The 20,930-nt window shown below is 39.2% G+C and overlaps 1 protein-coding gene across 7 annotated transcripts in view; it reads right to left on the bottom strand.

Annotated features, from left to right (window-relative positions):
* The window catches only part of DPY19L4 (dpy-19 like 4), a 76,858-nt gene extending 64,300 nt beyond the window's left edge, over positions 1–12,558 (bottom strand). For 5 of the 7 annotated variants that reach the window (XM_036264038.1, XM_036264039.1, XM_036264036.1 and 2 more), the window contains exons 1-2: positions 12,448–12,552; positions 6,927–7,037 (exon numbers count right to left, since the gene is read on the bottom strand). In XM_036264038.1, coding sequence (XP_036119931.1) covers positions 6,927–7,037; positions 12,448–12,490 — 154 coding nt within the window. In that variant the 5' untranslated portion in view covers positions 12,491–12,552. Of the gene's footprint in view, positions 1–2,967; positions 3,140–6,926; positions 7,038–12,447 lie in introns of those variants that run through there. The other 2 variants (XM_036264042.1, XM_036264040.1) reach the window with 2 other exon arrangements.
* Between the last annotated feature and the right edge of the window lie 8,372 nt (positions 12,559–20,930).

The raw sequence follows: 20,930 nt of genomic DNA, 5'->3' as shown, positions 1-20,930 counted from the left end.
AGCCCAGTGTTCTCTTACTGAATGACTGAAAATTTATAAAACATCAACTTGCTGATTTATTACTATAGCTAAACTAAAATCTTAGCTATTTTCAAGACATTATTTGATAAATATTAGTTTGCACAGCATACTAGAGACATTAAAAACTAGTTAGATATCACTAAATTATATGAATTATATTCAAAATGCTTGAAAACCACTACCCAATAAATCAAATATTATTATCAGTATGATAAAACTGTTTTAAAATCACTGCTTCCAATAGCATGTACAAAGCATCTGGCCTGGCAGATAGTAAGAGCTCAGTAAAAAACATAAGAAAACTTATTTATGGTGACAGTTTGGCAAAAGTTCCTCAAAGTTTCTAAACGTGGATCTTTTCCTCTTTTTTTTCTTTAAGTCTTGGACAAAACCAATCCTAATAATGAAGTGCTATTAAAAAAAAAAAATTTCAACCAATCTTATATAGCTACAGCTACTCTTCAACTTATAATGTTTCTACTTATAATTTCTTGACTTTAGAATGGTGCTAAAGTGATACATATTCAGTAGAAACTATACTTCAGATTTTGAATTTTGATCTTTTCCCAGGCTAGCGATATGTGGTATGATACTCTTGCAATGCTGGGCAGCAGCAGCAGTCACAACTCCTGGTCAGGCACGTGATCATAAATGTAAACAAACAACTGATACTCTATAGCATAGTATTAAATGCATTTTCTAGTTACGATATTTTCAACTTAAGATGGGTTTATGAATATAACCCCACTGTAAGTTGAGTATCTCTATATAAATGCCTTACATTAATACTAAATTTTTTGTTTCTGAAAGTTTTTTGTAAAGAGTAAAAGATGGAATCAGGCAAGCTATCAGTGTTTGACATAAGTGTATATATTTTATTTATTTATTTTTAATTTTTTTTCCTTTATTGATTTTAGAGAGAAAGGAAGGGAGAGGGAGAGATAGACAGAAACATCAATGAGAGAGAATATCGATTGACCGCCTCTTGCATGCCTCCCCATTGGGAATCCAGCTCACATCCTGGGCGTGTGTCCTGACCAGGAATCGAACTGGCGACCTCTTGGTATATGGGTTGACGCCCAACGACTGAGCCACACCAGCTGGAGATAAGTGTATATATTTTAGAGAAAATAAAGAGCTCTGGGTCCTGGAAAGAACTGCCTTAAAAATAATCATTTGAATGGAAAACTTAAAAGTAAACAATCTGACTTCCAATTAAGTTACGTTAGTAATAAACTAGCTTAATCAGATAACTTCTGTATACTCCAGTACCTTCATTTGTAAAATTCTGATCATGCACAAAAAAAAAAAGAAAAAAAAAGGAACACTACATAAATGTTAAAATCATAATATAGGGCATAAATTAATAATATTTAAAGAACAGGAAAAAGCTAATGACATGCTAAGAGAAGAAATGTAGAATTCAATTTCACAAAAAATAGAAGTTCATTGAAAAAAATATACTTGCCAAAATTTTAAGAGTAGTTATTTATATCTGTTGCAATTACTCACACATTTTATTTTATTTATTTATTTATTTATTTATCCTCACCCGAGGACATTTTTCCACTTTTTTTTTTTGTTCAGGTAGAGTGGGGGGGGGAGAGGAACAGAGAGAGAGAGAGAAACATCGATGTGAAAGGGACACATCGAGTGGTTGCCACCCGCACAACCGACCAGGGCCGGGGACAAACTGCAACCGAGGTACGTGCCCTTAGCGGAAACCGAACCCGGGTCTCTCGGGACTGCAGGCCGACGCTCTAACCGCTGAGCCAAACCGGCCAGGGCTCACACATTTTATTTTTATAACTTTTCTCTAGTTTTTCTTTAATTTATTGATTTTAAAGAGATAGAAAGGGAGTGAGAGAGAAAACAAAACAAAACAAACATTGATTTGTTGTTCTACTTATTTATGCAATCTCTGGTTGATTCTTGCATGTGCCCTAACCAGGGATCAAACCTGCAACCTTTGTGTATGAGAACAATACTCTAACCAAATGAGCCACCTGGCCAGGGCTACTTTTCTCTATTTTCCATATTTTCTATCCTAAATACATTTTTGTAGTCATGGTTAAAATACTGTTTCATAATAGTTTTATCTGGATTATTTAATTATCTTTCTTATCCTGTATTTTTCCAAATGTTTTAAATGACCACTTGATTATCAGTCAACTTTGCTATGATAAAAAAGTGACCCCAGCCCTGGTCAGTTTGGTTCAAAGGTTAGAGCATGGAACTGAGGACCAAAGGGTCGTGGGTTTGATTCCAGTCAAAGGCATGTACCTGGGTTGCAGGTTTGATCCCTGGCTCCAGTCAGGGTCGCGCAGGAGGCAACCAATCAATGTCTCTCTCGCACACTGATGTTTCTCTCTCTTCCTCCCTCCCTTCCTCTCTTTCTAAAAATCAATGGAAAAATATCCTTAGGTGAGGATTAACAACAACAACAAAGTGACCCCAAACTATCAGAGGTTTACAAAACAAAGGTATATTTCTCCAAATCTTGCTACTTGTGGATTTCAGGTCAGCAGTAACTTTCCACCCAATTCCAGGCTTCAGATTAGCTGTGCATCTTCTCTTTGTATCTTCTTCATAGTTCCAGACTGGGATCAATCCTTATTTGGGACATGTTCTCATGACAGGCACAAAGGGGAGAACAGGCAGAATCATACAAAGCCTCTTACAGTTTCTGGTCAGAACTAGTACACTGCTACTTTCACTCACATTCTTTTGGCCCAGACAAGTCATATTGATAAGCCTGACAATGAGGTAGGGAAGTATACTATGCTTCAGAGAGACACTTCAAATCACATGGTAACAGGAAGGAATGTATAATCCACTTTTAAGGAAAGGAGCAAATATTTGGGAGCAATAAAAGGGTCCATCCACCAGGGTCTGCCTCATTAATCACAAATATTCACTTCCCTCCCAAAGGCAAAAGAGACTTACTCCTTCTCAAGAAAGATAACCCCCAAAGAGCCTGCTGCTTCTTGCATGAAGAAAGTTAGGGACTTATACATGATTTTAGGACCTGAATAGCTGTGTCTTTTTTCATCTAGGCTGGCAGTCCTTTTGACAGTATGTTTGCTCAAAAGCTTAGCTGGCAATTCTAGGTTCTTACCTAAGAGATATAAAAACAGATGTCCACAAAAAGATTCGTACAAGCATGTTCATAGCAGCTCTATTATTAATAGATAAATACTGGAAACTACTCAAACGCCCAAGAAGAAGAGAAGGGATAGGCAATTATAGCAACACGAATGAATCTCAAATCATTATATAAAATAAAATAACAAGCTAAGTTAAAGAATCCAGACACAAAAGCATATATGTTGTATGATTCCATTTCTATGAAATTCTAGACACACAAAGTTAATCAATATTGAAAAATATCAGCCCTGGCCGGTTTGGCTCAGCAGTTAGAGCATCGGCCCGCAGTCCAGAGAGACCTGGGTTCGGTTCCTGCTAAGGGCACGTACCTCAGTTGCCGTCTGTCCCCGGCCCCAGTTGGGGTTGTGGAGGAAGTAGCCACTCGATGTGTCCCTTTCACGTCGATGTTTCTCTCTCTCCCTCCCACTCTATCTGAACAAAAACGGAAAAATGTCCTCAGGTGAGGATTAAAAAAAAAAAGAAAAATATCAGAAGAGTGGTTGTCTTGAGGGTGTATAGAAGAAACCTACTAGAAAGATATACCAAAGAACTTTCTGGGATAACAGAAATGTTCTATATCTTGTTTTAACTGTATTCATGTGTCAAAGTTCATTTAATTAAACACCTAAGACTCTGTACATTTTACTGTATGTTAATTATACCTTAATTTTAAAAATTTAAATCACTTATTTTTGCCAAGAACAATTTTGTTCCAGTCAGCTCCATATTCCAATAACTATACCCACAATTTTTTCTCTACATATTTAACTACATGTATTTTGAGCTTATAAAACTTTTGTGGAACCATATCCTTTGTTCTTTTTCCGAGTGTTTTGTCCAACTTACTAGAAACCACCTTAATCCATTCATACATTTGAATAAATTATGTGAAAACCATATCCTTGATTTGGTCATTGCCCTAATAATTCATCCTACTCAGCTTTTATTACTCAAAGTATTTCTTTTTTTTTTATCCTCACCCAAGGACATTTTTCGATATTTTGTTCAGATAGAGTGGGAGGGAGAGAGAGAGAAACATCGACGTGAAAGGGACACATCAAGTGGTTGCCACCCACATGACCCAACCAGGGCCAGGGACAAACTGCAACCGAGATACGTGCCCTTAGCGGAGACTGAACCCGGGTCTCTCCAGACTGCAGGCTGACGCTCTAACCGCTGAGGCAAACCAGCCAGGGCTCAGACTATTTCTTGATTTTCTTTTTCACTGGTTGAAAAAGACATACAGCTCTAACTTTAACACTACAAGTCCCCCAAATTTTGGATTCTCTATTTTTCTTTTCATTCTTGCTTGTAAACTGGCCAATTCTGTTCTAAATTCATCTCTCCTGCAATCAAATGCAGCTGATAATCAAGAGACTCTAGAAACATTCTTTCTTGCAGTCTTGTTACCTAAAAGATTAAGTTAGTATTAAAATTGCAACTATTCATAGGAAAGTTTAAAAAAATGTTTTGTCACTGCATAATATTTTTCCAGCTTCCAAAAAAGTTTTCTCACTGCTAGTCCCTGAATTAAATCTATAGATAACCTATTCCCTTTATCTTATTTGAAGAAATATATTGTTTAACAACTAAGGATAGTATATTCTCCAAAGCCATTTTCAGAGGATAATGGAAAAGGAAAAACCTCCAGAGAGTGGAGCCACAGAGAATAATAAAATGGGAAACTACTCCCAAGGAAAACAGGCCTATCAAGAAACATTACCTACCCCAGAGTGAAGGAGACCTCATATTTACCTAGTAGGATTTCAGAATTGTTATGGACCACCGGATGATGTGTGCTTCACTCTTTCTCTTTCTGAATGAAAGCATTTATTTTGTTTATCCTGTCCCTGTCCAACAATGTATAATGGGAAAGGGGACATGTGCAAAAAATAATTAACATAGCAGGCCTGCAAGTGCTTTGCAAAGAAAGGCCTGTTTGCAAGGTAAGCTCTTGGCTGGCATCTGGGAATTTGGATTTCAGGAGGGTTCTCGCCCTGGCCAGTTTGGCTCAACGGTTAGAGCATTGGCCTGCGGTCCGGAGGAGGGTTCTCACCATTCGAGTGGTTCCCTCTAACTTGTTTGTACAAAAAGTATGGTTCATTCTACTGCTTTCCTTCTGGGAATCTAGAATTTTGGTGTGTAGTAGGCAGAAGGAACGTGACCAGCTGCCAATAAAAACCCTGAGCAAAGTCACTAATGAGTTTCTCTGGTAAACAAAAACTACCAATGTTAAAATCTGAAAAGCTGAAACAATTAAGCATGTCCTGTGTGACTCCATTTGGAGAGGAGTCTTGGAAGCCTATGCTTAGTTTCTTGCAGACCTCGGCCCATAAGACTTTTTCTCTTTGCTGATTTTGTTTTGTACTGTTCATTGTAATAAATCACACATGTGAATATGACTCTATTCTGACACCTCTGAGTCCTTATAGCTTATCTCGGAACATGAGGGTGGTCTTGGGGACCCCTGATACAAAGCAAATAACTTGTTTTGTTTTGTTTTTAAGTTTCACAGTATTTTTTTTTTCCTTCATTGATTTTAGAGAGAGAGGAAACGAGAGGGAGAGAGAGATAGAAACATTGATGAGAGAGAACATTGATTGGCTGGCCACCTCCTGCCTGCCCCACAATGGTCAGGCCCACAACCTGGACATGTGTCCTGACTGGGAACTGAACTGGCAACCTCTTGGTGCATGGGTTGATGTTCAACCACTGAGCCATACCAGTCAGACATAACTTGTCTTTTTAATTTATAGGTCACAGGATCAGAAAGAGTCAGAGCAGACTCTGATGTAGATAAGGAGACCTTGGGCTTCAAGACTGATGGCCATGGATAAGACTGAGGGTCTTCCTTGGGGTAAGGGAGATGGCAAATATACTTTGTCTGAACAAAAGAAGAATATATTTATGACCAAAAATACAGAATATGGTAGACAGCTACTATTCCAAACTATTTTGTCCTTTCCTATAAGAAGATTATTCATCCCTGTCTTCCACCATATGACTTACAATGCTTCTCTGTAGAGTATACTTCTTCATTCCATTTTCTAGATTGATTATAGACTTACTTGGGCCAACAGAATATGAATACAAATGTCAGTCTGCCAATTGAGCAGAAACTTTAATAGGCACTACATAACTCTGCCTGCTTTCCTGCTCTTTTCCTTGGCCACAAGAAACACATGTCCCATATAGGGGCTATTCCTTCATGACACATAAAGCTACACCAGCCAACCTGCAGCCACAACATATAACGTTCATCAGAAATATGTGTGTGTTGTAAATGAGATTTAGAGGTTGTTCTACAGTAAAACCTCATGAAAGTTGACTGGTATCACTACATTCTAATCACAAAATGTTTCTACTTTAAAAAAATTTTTTTTAGCCTGTGACACATTTAAGTGCCTGGTTTCTCTTCAGATCGCATAAATCTTTCACCTTTTCTACTTTTTAAAACAAATTTTCTTTTCTTTATTGATTTTTAGAGAGAGAGGAAAGAAGGAGTAGAGAGAGATAGAAACATCGATGAGAGAGAACATCGATTGGCTGCCTCCAGCATGCCACCCACTGGCGATCTGGCCCACATCATGGGCATGTGCCCTGACCGAGAATTGAACCAGCAACCTCTTGGTGCATGGGTCAACACTTAACCACTGAGCCACACCAGCTGGGCTTTTAAAATATTAATAGAAAATATACTACCTAGCATAACTGTATTTTTTGCAGTAGCACAAAAACTCCAAATCTATCTAACTTACGTTTTGGAGCTCTTTCAGGAACTGGAGTGTCATCAATTTTCTCTTCTTTGACAGATTCTTTATTTTCTGAAGACTTTGGCTTTTTTCTTTGGCGCAGTTCGATAGCTGGTCCTTAAAATATTTGAAAAGTTATTGCACCCTGTATTAAATTATTCTGTCTGTATCCCAAATGATTAACTTTTATTATACTAAGGTAAATTTCACACAAGGACCTATTAGTACCAAAGATAACTTTTTTCATAATTATTTTAGCACTTGCCACAAAACTGTTTTTCCTACAAACAAAAAGACAACATAGGTTCTGCCTTCAACTTGTGCTTTCAGAGTCCTATTGACAAACTAATGAGCTCTTCTCCTGAGATGATGGTATTTTCAAAATATCCCAAAATAAGTAAATTTTTTTCCATAATGATTGGGAGACAAACTGTTATGTAATAAATTAGCTTATTATTCTAATTACCTACTAGCTACATACATAATTCATGGATCAATTTTTTAATCAAAATATAATGAAATATTGCTAATAAAACTATACTTTATTTTTATTTTTTATTGATTTTGAGACAGGAATGTGGATTTGTTGTTTCACTTATTTACGCATTCATTGGTTGCTTTTTTGGATGTGCCCTGACTGGGGATCAAACCCACAACTTTGGCACATCAGGACAGCTACACTTCATTTTTTAAATACTTCTGTAGTATCAGTATCATTTAATAGTCCTATAGACTTAGGTATTAGAAAATAGGTTGAACCTATAAATATCCCTATATTTGGGAAATCTCAGAAATTTCCCAATATTATACTATCTACCCTTTATATAACCAATAAAAATAATATAAAGCAGAAAAGTTCCTTCAAACCAGTAAACTAAATTCCAAACTAAACAGAAATTTACTATATTCAATGTAACTACGTTTCCTCCTTAGAACTAATTATCTTATGGGGTAGGCTTTGACCTTGCATAGTTACAGAGTGTTCTGTCAAGTTTATAAGGTGGTACAAGAATTTATCTCCTCCTCATAGAGTGGAGAAACTTTTTCTTTTTTTAGTGATGACTTTAGGCTATGAAATAAAAGCCTAAAGAGAGGAGTCACATAAGGAAAAATGAATCAGCTACTGCTGCTGATTAGATGGATTGTTCTCTAACTTTACAGTAGAAAATGAATATATGTAAAAAAATAGTGTCAAAGTAAATTTGTTTGCCAAAATATCTTTTTAAAAAGTATTTTAATTGATTTTTAGATAGAAAGGAGAGTGAGAGAGAGAGAAAAAAATATCGATGAGAAACAGCGATTGGCTACCTCCTGTATGCCCCCTATCAGGGATCCAGCCCAAAACCCAGGCATGTGGCCTGATCAGGAATTGAACTGGTTGGTGACCTCTTGGTACATGAGACAATGCCAACCAACTGAGCCACACCAGACAGGGTTGCCAAAATATCTTTAAAACACTGGCATAGTGAGAAAAGCAAGATACAAAACAGTATAGTTTGTGGATTCAGTTTGACTAGCCTAATTTTTAACCACTTCTATACTATCTTTTACTGTAGTCACATTAAGTAATGAAACCACTGAATACATTATAAAATGACATTATTAGAAAAGCTATACTGTGAATTTTAAGGTTTTTTTTCCATACAAATCTAGGTTAACTAATAAATATTATATTCCTTCTTCATGACGCCCTTTTAATTTCCCCGTTCTATGGGTTAAAGCAAAAGTTAGAAGTGGTCAACAAGAATGAAGATTTACATAAAGCCAAATAAAGTCTTCAGATGCAGGTTATTATTTTAAATTTTATTTTAAAAGCATACAAGAAAAAAAAACCTACAAGAAGTTTACTTAGTAGCTATACATGCATGTTAAACACATTAATAGTATTGGATTTTTAAAAAATTTAACTGGATAATTTCAGAAATCAAGTTAACAAATATATTGAGGTAGTTAACAAATGTATGTGACCAATTGGTTAGGTAGAGCTTTTTATTAGACAGAGTCTAAAAGTACACATTTAAGATAAAGATAAATTGGGAAGGAGTGTTCACATGAAAATGTATTATTCTTTACAAAGAGCTATCATTTTCCTTTTTAAAAAAATTCTTTCTAAATCACTTCACAGGGATTTTAATAAAGTGTTCTCTGTGTACATAAATGGATTTTTATTTATAAAAGTACAATTTATACAAAAATTTTGCAGTTTCCAAAATAATTTATGAAGCATATAAATCTTAACAGTCATCTCTCAAGAATCTATATTAGTAATGATAAAGACCATACAAATAAATACACTATAAAGGATCTATAATGCTTTATTTTCTTAATTCTAAAATGCCATACATTTAAAGATATTACTTAATAAGTTTTTCAAGGGAAAAAAACATTACTATATTAAATGCATGCACTAATTTTAGGACATGACAATTTCAGTGATATTAAATTGTGAGAATACAACGTGGGAAACACAGTATTAATTTTAGCCAATCTCTTCAACCTTGTCCCTAAAACTAATTTTTTGATTGTCATCAAGTAACAAATCTGATTAGATGCAAATTTCACCTTGTTTTCTTTATACTGATCCTAACTTAGTAACTGATAAACAAAGTCAAGAATCTCTAAGAGGATAAGTAACAAAGGCCAAAGCAGTGGACAAACTAGATTACTAATTCTGATAGAAAAGCACTAGAATTTGAGTTTCCTTTCACTATTTTACATTTTTAGCACTTCAAAGAAAAAATCAAACTAAATGAAAATGATAACATAGCCACAAAAATAACTTCCTATTTTTGGTCCAGTGATCTTCAGAAGAGATAGCAAGGCTACAAAGAGGCCTTGCAAAAGTCCATCCAGAATATACACAGCAATTTCCAAGTGAAGTATTAATACTGCTGTACTCAAGGTTGTCACTTCTTTGCTCTAAAATTTCGTTCAGGAAGCATAGACACCCTACCCTCTACAACATCAAGGAAGACACTTTTTAGAAGTTGAGATTCCTAAATAATATTTATTTAGAGAAAAAGTGGAACAATGAGGAGGACCCAAGTGAATATGAATAAGCAAAAAAAGATATTAAGAACATGTGAACACAAGTAAAATTAGTCTAATTTTAATACAGTGAATGCAAAATAACATGTTTTGAAAAAGAAAAAATGTATTGAGCACTAAATAAATGTATAACACTCAGAATGCCTGGCACACAGCCATGCTTGCTATAAATGTCATTGCTATCATTACTATAATAAGTTAGAATTTAATTATTCATTTTTGACCATTATATCCCAGCACCTACCACAGTAGGGATCCAAATATTTATGGAACTTAAAAATGTGTTGAATGAGCCTGGCTGGTGTGGCTCATGCACCAAGAGGTCTCTTGTTGGATTCCTCAGACAGGGCATATGCCCAGGTTGTGGGCCGGATCCTCAGTGGGGGGCATGCAGGAGGTAGCCAGTCCATGTTCTCTCTTGGTGTTTCTGTCTCTCTCTTCCTCTCTCTCTCTCTACTATCAATGACAAAGAAAAAATGTGTTGGATGAAACAATATTTTAAATAAACTGCAATCCATTATGTTTTATGTAAGATGTATTTAATTGCTTTGAAATAACTGTAATTCTACAACCAGAAATCATTTTCACTTTATATCACATAAACTTCACAAAATGGTATGGTCTTTTTAATTGGTTCCATATCATATCTATTAATTAGGTGTAACTACAATGTCACTTTATACGATGTATATTAAAGATGTTTAGTACCCAGTATTACATTTTATGCTTTTTATAAATTCCTCACCTGAGGATATTTTTCTATTTATCATCAGATAGAGTGGGAGGAAGGGAGAGAGACAGCGAGAAACATCAACATGATAGAGCCACTCATTGGTCCGCGGGCACACTCTAACTGTTGAGCCAAAACAGCCAGGGCAATTTTTATGCTTTAACTCTGCAATTTTCAACCTTTTTTCTCATGTCACACATAAACTAATTACTAAAATTCTTTGGCATACCAAAACATGTTATATTTTTTGCTGATCTGACAAAAAAAAATAGATATAATTTTGATTCATCCACACTGGACGGCTATTGTGTTGGCTAGTTGTCATTTTTTTACATGACAATCTAAGGGAAAAAATGTCAGTGCTCCTGACTAAAATAGTCAGGTATCAGCATGTCTTAAAAATTCTTGCAGCACACTGGTTGAAAATTGCTTTCACTTAAGCATGAAAGTGCTGGTGGAAACTTACAAGCTAGCTTATCAACCTACTCCCACAGACCTGCAATTAGTCAGAAAAGGAAAAAGTATCAAGAAATGTTTTAAATAATATACTGCAACCAAACATAAAACCGAGGCAACAAATGAAATTACATTCTTCCTTACCAACCACAAATAGTTTTGTTTTTGAAGCTGTTTTTAGGTAGAATGTCTTAAGTTTAGATCAGTTTTAACACTGAAAACTCATGGAAGAGAAGGCAAATATGAAGCCAGTGTGGGCACAGGGACCAGACAGCAAGTCACAGAACAGCAGACACTTCTTACAGTTTAATATTTAAATATTGCTTTCCACTGAATTCTTGAAACTCCCTCCTTGCACTCTTGGTTCAATAAGGCTTAAATCTAAATAGACCATAATCAAAACTCCTGTCAACAGGGTAAAGTCATGTTTTCCACCAAAATGAAAACTGCTCAGTCAAGTGACACCATCATATATCTGTTCCTGAAACTAGTATGGTACCATTAAGTTATTGTGCCACGAATGTTCCTATAATAGCTATCACTAGCCAAGTCCCTCCCAATTCTCCATTTTTCTCTCCTACCTATCATGTTCTAAGACTAAATACTGCTGAAAGAATTAATTTATTGCCATTAACCCTGCGGAGGCATGGAAAGCTTTCTCCACCTCACCCACTTTCTCTTTCAAAGCACTCCTAACCTCCTGATCCCCAAATACTTCCTTCGACCCATTTGCCATCTCCTCCTACCCTGTAAGTGAACTTGGCCTTCTTCAGTTTCTGCTTGTTCATCCCCTCCCAATTCACCGTACCGTGTTTGCCCCAAATCCCTGCCCCGTTTTGTACCCCTGGCGTGCAGCTCCTCCCGGTGACTTTGTCGGAATCCACAGCCCTCCACAGAGCGCACTCAGCATGCAGCGCATCTGGTTAAACAACTATCACTTTCAAATAGGCACTCGGTGCCTAAACCTACATCTTCTAATACGAACTATGTCCCCCAACCCATAAAGTATGTGCTCACAGCTCTCGCTCTCAATCACACCGCCCCCCCCCCCCCCCCCGCCGCCCCAGCTTTTGCTTTTCCTGCTCGATTCCCAACTTTAAGTTCCACCCGGGCTTCCCACTCCCGCCGACAAAACTTCGGCCCATTCACCCCGCTCCCTCTGCCTTTCTCCACACACCTCCCCCCGCCGCAACGCGCGGCCGCCCGAGCTCAGGCCTCCGGGTCCCTCGCGCCCCTGCCCCTCTTCCCCGCGACCTGGGGAGACAGATGGAGTGCTGGACCCCGGGCCGTCACCTTCTTCCTCTGCCATCGTTTCCGCGGGGACCGGGGGCACCATTATGATTCCCGCGGGGCCGGGAGTCTCCCGCCCTCTGCGCGTCGCCGAGCCCCTCGGTCGACCAAGGCCCACTCTGCGCCGCCGCGCGCCCACTTCCTGGCCCGTCCCCCTCCGGTGTCTCCGCCAACCGCGTCCCCCCGGACGGCCCGGGAACCAGAGTGCCGGGAGCATAGGGTGGCGGGTGCGTTAGGCTGGTGCGCCGGGCCTGCGCCTGCGCCTGCGCCTGCGCCGGCAGGACGGCGACTAGGAGCCCGGGCACCGCCCCCTCCGCGGGGAACAAGGTTGGTGGCCCGTCGGCAGCCCCTCGGCAGCCCCTCCCCATCGCTGCCCTTTCCAGGAAGGTGAGAGCTGGGGCGTGCTTTCTGTGCCTGTGATTCGACCCAGGGAGTCAGAGAATACGGTTGTCTGGGACACCTTCCAGATCCAGTGCCCGTCTCCGCCCCATTTTACAGAAGGAAACTGGTCCGGCAAGGTGTGAGTCGTAAAGCCAGTCAGAGCTAGAGCTGGACCCGGACGCGGCACCCCTGTCTGCGTTCTCAGGGTTTTAACGAGCGCGGCAGAACACTCGCCCCGGGCTGGAGCTTCGGTTTTGTAGGCCGCTTGACCATTACAAGAAAGAAGCTGGTCCTTGGAGCTTAGTGTTATTAACCGCCCAAACTTGTTAACCAAGTCAATTCACATTTCATGATATTACTTTTAAAAACAATAATACTATCCTATATGCAGGGGTCAGGCAGGATGCATTTAGATATTCCACAGCAATGAAACACACTTTTCACTTGTTCAACTGTTTATGCCCTCACTTTTATTGCATATGACATTCTTAAACAAATACCAGGACCTTTCCCCTAACGGCACTTCTAAGTAACTTTAGGAACTGACAAAATGCCCATTTTAGAGCAAGAGAAAAGAGCGTAAGAACTCACTAAAGTCATGGGGTAATTATGGATGTCCCATTCTTAGCAGGCAGCAAGATTCTCCTAATAGCATCTTGGTCAAGTTAGGATATTTGAGAAGCCGCTATCAGTTTTCAATACTGTGCAAAAACAGTTCCAAGAATTGGTTTTATGCCTTTGGTTGCCTGTAAATATGTCTTCCTGTCAAGCAACATTGGACATACCAGTGGACCAGAAAAGACCGGGCTCAAAGCAGAGAAAACACAAAGTATGGAACTTGAAAACTGCACGATATGGCAGGGTGCATGGGCAGAAGATACCAGACTGTCCTACTTACCGGATGCGCTACTGCAAGAGCTCCATCTCATGGGAGAACTATACAGTGGCCACAGTTTTCCAAGTCAATGAGGTCCATTTCTCCTATAGTTCATGAACTCAAGGTGATTGATGGACTTAAGTATAAATTTTCCTGCTCTATACAGTAATGGATAAAGAAATAGCTTCTTATGGAAATATGAAAGGGACAAGTATTCCATCTTTAGATAGAAATCAGTGGAATCGTGATTGTATTCCCTAGTAGAAACATTCTTCCTTTGACCCCTAAAACCTCCACATAGGATAATGAATCTGGACCATTGTAATTTTACTATGAGAAAATAGGCCATTTTGATTCAAAATATACATTTTATTCAAAAATACAGAATCCTAACTGCTCAAGATGTTGCCTTGCAGTAGGCATTATAGCTAACTTTTCAGTTGGTTCTTCCATAATTCCATAAGACCAGCAGCTTCTGTCATATAGTAATGCTTATAGCTAGTGGACAACATGGTCCTAAGATATCTTCAGATGATAGCTTGTTTGACTACCACTGCAAAACATGGGCTTCTAGTTTCCAGTTCAAGGTTTAAGGGTTATTTTATTACCCTTTGCCACGCCTTGACCAATCCTAAACACCTCACATTTTCTCAAATTATCTTTTATTTACAATCTGCTCTCAAAGAACAATGTGCTGTCTGCCACCTCCAGAAGTTTGAGGACCCCTTCTGTATGCAGTGGATATGATGTGAAATGTTTTTTGAGTTAAGTCTTTAGGAAATGTAGAGTAGGAGGCTGTTGTGGTAAACTGAGTAAGATATAAAGCTTGGAATAAGGCAGTGGAAATGAAAATGTTCAAAGAGAATAGATTAAAAAGTTGCTGGAGGTAAAAATCTACAGTGCATGATGACAGATTGGAAATGATAAATGATGAGTTGAAGATGATTCCTGAGGTTTCTATTTTGATATTAATTATGTGCTTTCTGCACTGCCAGGATACAAGGAAAATACAAAACAAAGCCCCTTAGGACTTGCCTACTTGAAACCAAAAAATACAGGTAAAGCCTGTTTCAAATATATTCTTTTGTCAAAGGCTTCATCTCATCAGTGACAAAATAATTTGTGTGAAATCCTTGTATAGTTCAGTTTTTCTTCTATTACAGATAAGAAGTTTTGTTTCATTTTTATTATGTAATAAAATCTTAATTATCCACTGGTTAAAAACATCTTTACGTTATTTTCAAATCTCATTTGTGGAGTCTAAACCAAATGTGATTTCTCTTTGAAAACTCTTAACACCCTTACTGCCATATTCTGGCTTGTATTTTGGTAATGTTTTATACCCACGTCTTCAACTCTTTGAAAACACATTAGAGGCAAAAATTTTGAGAATTGACTTAAGTTGTCCATAATAGTAAATATTAGCTGTGGGTGTGACTTACAAGACCAGTGTGATGAGTTGTATATTTTGCACCATCCATGAGAACTCTCCTTTGATTTGAGACTATTTTGTCTCAGTTTGTCTCTAGTTCTGATTATCACTGTGGGTTAATGGATTATTTCCCCCTATACCTTTTCTGTAAAAAGGTGGATAAAGGGTATATTGTCAGTTATTCCCGCCAAGCAGGCCTCAGTTGTTCCTCATTATTTGAAGCAGTGCTTCAGTGCCTCCTGAATACATTTGCCCTATTATCACATGTCATAAGAGTCTGCTGTCTTCCTTTTCCACTGATCAGGTCAGCTACAATCATACAAACCTATAGAGTCAAACTGGGACTATATAATCTTCCCAAGTGAGATACATTAAATAATGTGTATTTAAATAATTTTTAATTGGACATACTAGAAATCTTAGGACATTTTTTTTCAACCATCAGGACATTTTTTTTCAACCATCAGTGGCATTTTATTTTATTTTATTTTATTTATTTATTTATTTAAATCCTCACCGGAGGACATTTTTCCATTTTTTGTTCAGGTAGAGTGGGAGGGAGAGAGAGGACCAGAGAGAGAGAGAGAGAAACATCGATGTGAAAGGAACACATCGAGTGGCTGCCACCCGCACGACTGACCAGAGCCGGGGACAAACTGCAACCGAGGTACATGCCCTTAGCGGGAACCGAACCCGGATGTCTCAGGACCGCAGGCCAACGCTTTAACCGCTGAGCCAAACCGGCCAGGGCCATCAGTGGCATTTTATTTGGGAAGTTTGGTTCAGCGGTTAGAGTGTTTGCCCACAGACCAGAGTCTCAGGTTCAATTCCAGTCAAAGGAACGTACCTCGGTTGCAGTTCAACCCCAGCCCTGGTCAGGGTCATGCGGGAGGTGACCAATCGATGTGTTTCTCTCATGTCAGTGTCTCCCTTCCTCTCATCTGAAGATAAATGGAAAAATATCCTTGGGTGAGGATTTAAAAAAAAAAAAAAGTTCAGCCAGTGTGGCTCAGTGGTTGAGCATCGACCCATGCATCAAAAGGTCGCTGATTCAATTTCTGATCAGGGCACATGCCCAGGTTGTGGGCTAAATTCCCAGTGTGGAGCATGCAGGAGGCAGCCAGTCATTGTTCTCTCTCATCGATGATTCTATCTCTCTCCCTCTCCTTTCCTCTCTCTAAAATCAATAAAGAAAAAAAAAAATTTTTAATAGAAAAAAAGACTGCAGTGTAGTCCAGAATATAAATCTCCACAAAAAGTTTGGTTGGGCTCTGGCTGGTTTGGCTCAGCGGTTAGAGCATTGGCCTGCAATCCAGAGAGACCCGGGTTCAGTTCCCGCTAAGGGCATGTACCTTGGTTGCAATTTGTTCCCAGCCTTGGTTGGGTTGTGTGGGTGGCAACCACTTGATGTGTCCCTTTCACGTCGATGTTTCTTTTCTCTCTCTTCCTCCCACTCTATCTGAACAAAATATGGAAAAATGTCCTCGGGTGAGGATTGAAAAAAAAAAAAGTTTGGTTGGGCACTGTGAAATGATGGCATTGGCATCATTTTCTTGCAATTGTATCAGAGCTCACAAGAAGGAGCTGTGTGGGTTACCTGCAATGAGCAGTAACCTGTGTACGATCATGCATGGGCATTTCTGCAAAAACTCTGTCCACCTCGGCTCTAGGAGAACAGGAAATTAGCATCCTATTAAAATACACTTCTATCTGCTCTGGCTGGTGTGGCTCAGTTGGTTGGATTGTTGTCCCATACAGTGAAAAGTGGTGGGTTCAATAGTCAGGTAGTGTGCGGGAGGCAGTTGATTTGTTTTTCTCACATCCATGTTTCTCTCGATTTCAGTCTCTCCCCCTACAATTAAAAATATAATTTTCTAAAAAATAAAATAAAACATTCCATTTCTGCCCTGGCCGGTTTGGCTCAGCGGTTAGAGCGTCAGCCTGCGGTCCGAAGAGACCTGGGTTCGGTTCCCGCTAAGGGCACATACCTTGGTTGCAGTTTGTCCCCGGCCCTGGTTGGGTCGTGTGGGTGGCAACCACTCGATGTGTCCCTTTCACGTCGATGTTTCTCTCTCTCTCTCTCCCTCCCACTCTATCTGAACAAAATATCAAAAAATGTCCTCGGGTGAGGATAAAAAAAAAAAATTCCATTTCTAACTCACCAAAGACCAAGGTCTCCTTAGCCCCATGATTTATAAGGCCAAAATGAAGTTTATTCTAGGTCACCTGGAAGCTGGTTCACTGGGCCATTTCAGAAGACCTGGTATACAGGAGAGCAGCAAGACTGCCCAGAAGGGGGCGTGCAATACACAATTACAAGATCTGACTGCTGAGTCTAGTGAGTCAGAAGAGGCCTTCCTCAGAAAAATATAATTCTTTCTGGGTAGCAGTGAAGAGAGGACTAACGAAAAAATGGTGTTTTAGGCAGAGGACATAAAGACTAAAGCACATTACTCCTGCAAAAAACTGAAAAAAGTACAAATAGGTGTAGAGCATGAGAGGAACAGTGCCTTGAAAAAAGTTCAGGAGGTAGGTATGCGTCAGTTCATGCAATACCATGCAGTTAGGCAGGTGTGAATTTTTTCCTCTAGCAAATGGGATACTTTAATAAAAAGATGTTAAGAAGCCCTGGTCGGTTTGGCTCAGCAGTTGGAGCGTTGGTCTGCGGACCAGAGAGTCCCAGGTTTGGTTCCCGCTAGGGGCACATACCAAAAAAAAACAAATGTTAAGAACACATAATCATTGTTTTCAGTATTCTTATCACACACACCAAGAGGGTAGGAAGAAATTTTTGGAGGTGATGAATGCTTGTGGCATTGATTATGGTGAAGGTTTCACTGGTGTATATCTCCAAATTCATCAAGTTGTATACATAAATATAGTGTTTTGTATCTAAATCATACCTCAATAAAGTGGTTAAAAAGAAAAGAACATAGCCCTGGACACTTTTGCTCTGTGGTTAGAGTGTCAGCCCACAGACCAATGAGTTTTGGGTTTGATTCCAGTCAAAGGCATGTACCTCAGTTGAGGTTCATTCCCAGCCCTGGTCGATGTGTCCCTCTTACATCGATGTTTTTCTCTCTCCCTTTCTCTCCCTTCCTCCCTCTCTATTTGAACATGAATAGGAAAAAAAAATGTCCTCGGGTGAGGATTGGAAAAAAAGAAAAAAGAACATATAATCTGGTCTGTTTTTAACTTAAAGTTTTTGTTGTTTTTTTATGAATAAGATGTGGCACATCTTTTTTTACCTTCATTGACTTCAGAGAGAGAGGAAATGAGAGGGAGAGAGAGAAACATCAATGAAAGAGAATACCTATTGGCCGCCTCCTGCATTCCCCCCACTGGGGATCAGGCCCACAACTTAGGCATGTGTCCTGACCAGGGTCCCGGAGACCTCCTGGTGCATGGGTTGATGCTCAACCACTGAACCACACTCTCTGGACTTAAAGATTGTTCTTTAAACAAAAAGCATTCTAGCCTGGCCTGTGTGGTTCAGTGCGTGGACCCATGGACTAAGAGATCCTGGTTTGATTCCCTGTCAGGACACATGCCTGGGTTTCGGGCTTGATCCCCAGTAGGAGGCTTGCAGGAGGCAGCCGATTGATGTATCTCACATAGATGTTTCTCTCTCTCTCACCCTTTCCTTCTCTCTAAAGAAATCAATGAAAACATATTTTTTAAAAAAGCATTCTGGTAGTAAAGGAAAGCAGAATTTCATGCAAGGACTCCAATATTGAGGCAAAAAATCGGTGAGATGCTGATGACTAGGATGGTGAGGCGAGGAAGAATGAGTTTAACTTTGACACCTGGTGGGTGTATGGTTCCTCAAGTAAAGAGAACACAAGAAGCAACAGGTTTGGGGACATAGAAAGGTAACTTCTATTTCAAGTATATTCAATTAAAAATGCCTGGGGAGATGTCCAAATGGAAACCCAGTTGTTGGGTTTAAATGGTCCTTGCTCAACAGAGTATGGAAGTAAATGAATGAGTTTGCCCAGAAAATAAATAGATGGAGAAGGCAGCTGAGGAAGAAATGAGAAACACCATTGTAGGGAAGGATGAATCACAAAGGAGGCTGAGACTTCCATTTATTTTTAAATGTTCTTTTAGTGTTTAGTTCTACTATCATACAGGTTTCAGTTGAAAAACAGGCTCAAATTTGAGTAACAGCAGCTTTGTAACCCTTTTACCATCATTTGCTTTCGAAACAGCAACAATATGCAGTTACTAAATAATTCAGCTGCTGAAGTAATGGCATACTGGTAATAAAGTATAATGGCAGACCAAAAGAACACTATGAAGCCCTACTCTGTGGCACTATAAAAAAAAACAAACACAACTATATTTGGGCAATGCTAGGAAGAGCAGATAAAGGAGCAACTCTGAGTACTAACCACATCAACTAGTTTCCAAATCTTACTTTGTCTTCCAGATCCCTTCCTCTACTTTCTGTAGTACCTACTATAAGTTTGTTGTGAAGATTCATTTAACCAATGCAATGTTTATTATTGTTGGGCATACATGTTCTCAGTGGTTTTGTTGTAGCTCCAATGTAATGAAGGTTGGGTTTTGGCCCCAAATATTCCTCCACTTTTCACATGAAGGAATTGCACTGAACTACACTGAAATAAGGACATTTGCCCTCTAACGTAGGTCTAAGATAGAGGAAAGTCAAGTAGTTTGCTTCTGAACTTTTTTCATAGGCCCACACCTTGGAATCTTGGCCTTTAAGATCTCAGCAGAAAGGAGAGAGTAAAAATGCAAAAAAAACACAACAACCTATTTTCTCCCTGAGGCACCCACTTAGTACTCTTAGTCCTGAATTTCACCTTGGTGGCCTCCTGTTCTTCAAATTTAGATTATCTTTTGTCTAGTCCATGTTTCCTCATATTAGCACATGAACTGGAGAATGAATTAGAGCACAGTTGTATTGATTCAACTTGAAATACAACACATTCATAAATAGTATTTTGCCAGTTCAGTTCTGTTCTTTTCCTCTTCCCATTAAGAGCATCACTTTCTACAGGAGCTCAATTTAAAACCTGACCCAAAAAACTTGCTTTAAAATAATACACATAGAAAGTGAAAAGATTGACCTGGAGTTCAAAATTGCTGAAGCTGGGTAAAAAATACATGGTGTTTATTAGTCTACTTTTGTGTATATTAAAAAATTTCCCCCAAAGAGCTGAGGAAAGCAGGGAGAAATTGTGTAATTAACTGTAAACCTAAGAGATGGATCTTGAGTCTTTTATATATGTTCCAATACTCTTTACTATCATTCTCCCTTCCTTCCTCATTACCCTTACTCCACATCCTCCTGACTGCCTATCCTTTTTTTCTGCCATGAGAACAGTAGCTACCAAGGTTCTATTTCAGGGAGTTAAATAGGAGATCCAGTTTAGCTCAGGCAACTCTGTTTTTGGTGAAGGCAGAGAAGAGCCTAGGCAACATTAAATGCTTGTCAGACATCAAAGAAAAGAGGAACATGGGTCAGCTCAGATTGCCTAGAGAACTCAGCTGCCTCCTTGCAGATAATGGGAGACCCAAAGCTTAAGTACAAACCTGAAATCAATTGTTCCATTTTTGTAAATGACTTTGGCAAAGACAGGGACTGAAAAACTTTCCCAAGTGAGCCCAGGCTGGTTTGGCTCAGCAGTTAGAGTGTCGGCCTGCGGTCCAGAGAGACCTGGGTTCAGTTCCCGCTAAGGGCATGTACCTTGGTTGCAGTTTGTCCCTGGCCCTGGTTGGGTCGCGCGGGTGGCAACCACTTAATGTATCCCTTTCACATCGATGTTT

Source organism: Molossus molossus, unplaced genomic scaffold (genome assembly GCF_014108415.1).
Source record: "Molossus molossus isolate mMolMol1 unplaced genomic scaffold, mMolMol1.p scaffold_m16_p_16, whole genome shotgun sequence".
Taxonomy (NCBI): domain Eukaryota; kingdom Metazoa; phylum Chordata; class Mammalia; order Chiroptera; family Molossidae; genus Molossus; species Molossus molossus.
Note: the sequence above shows the minus strand (reverse complement) of the source record. Positions and strands in the feature narration are given on the sequence as shown.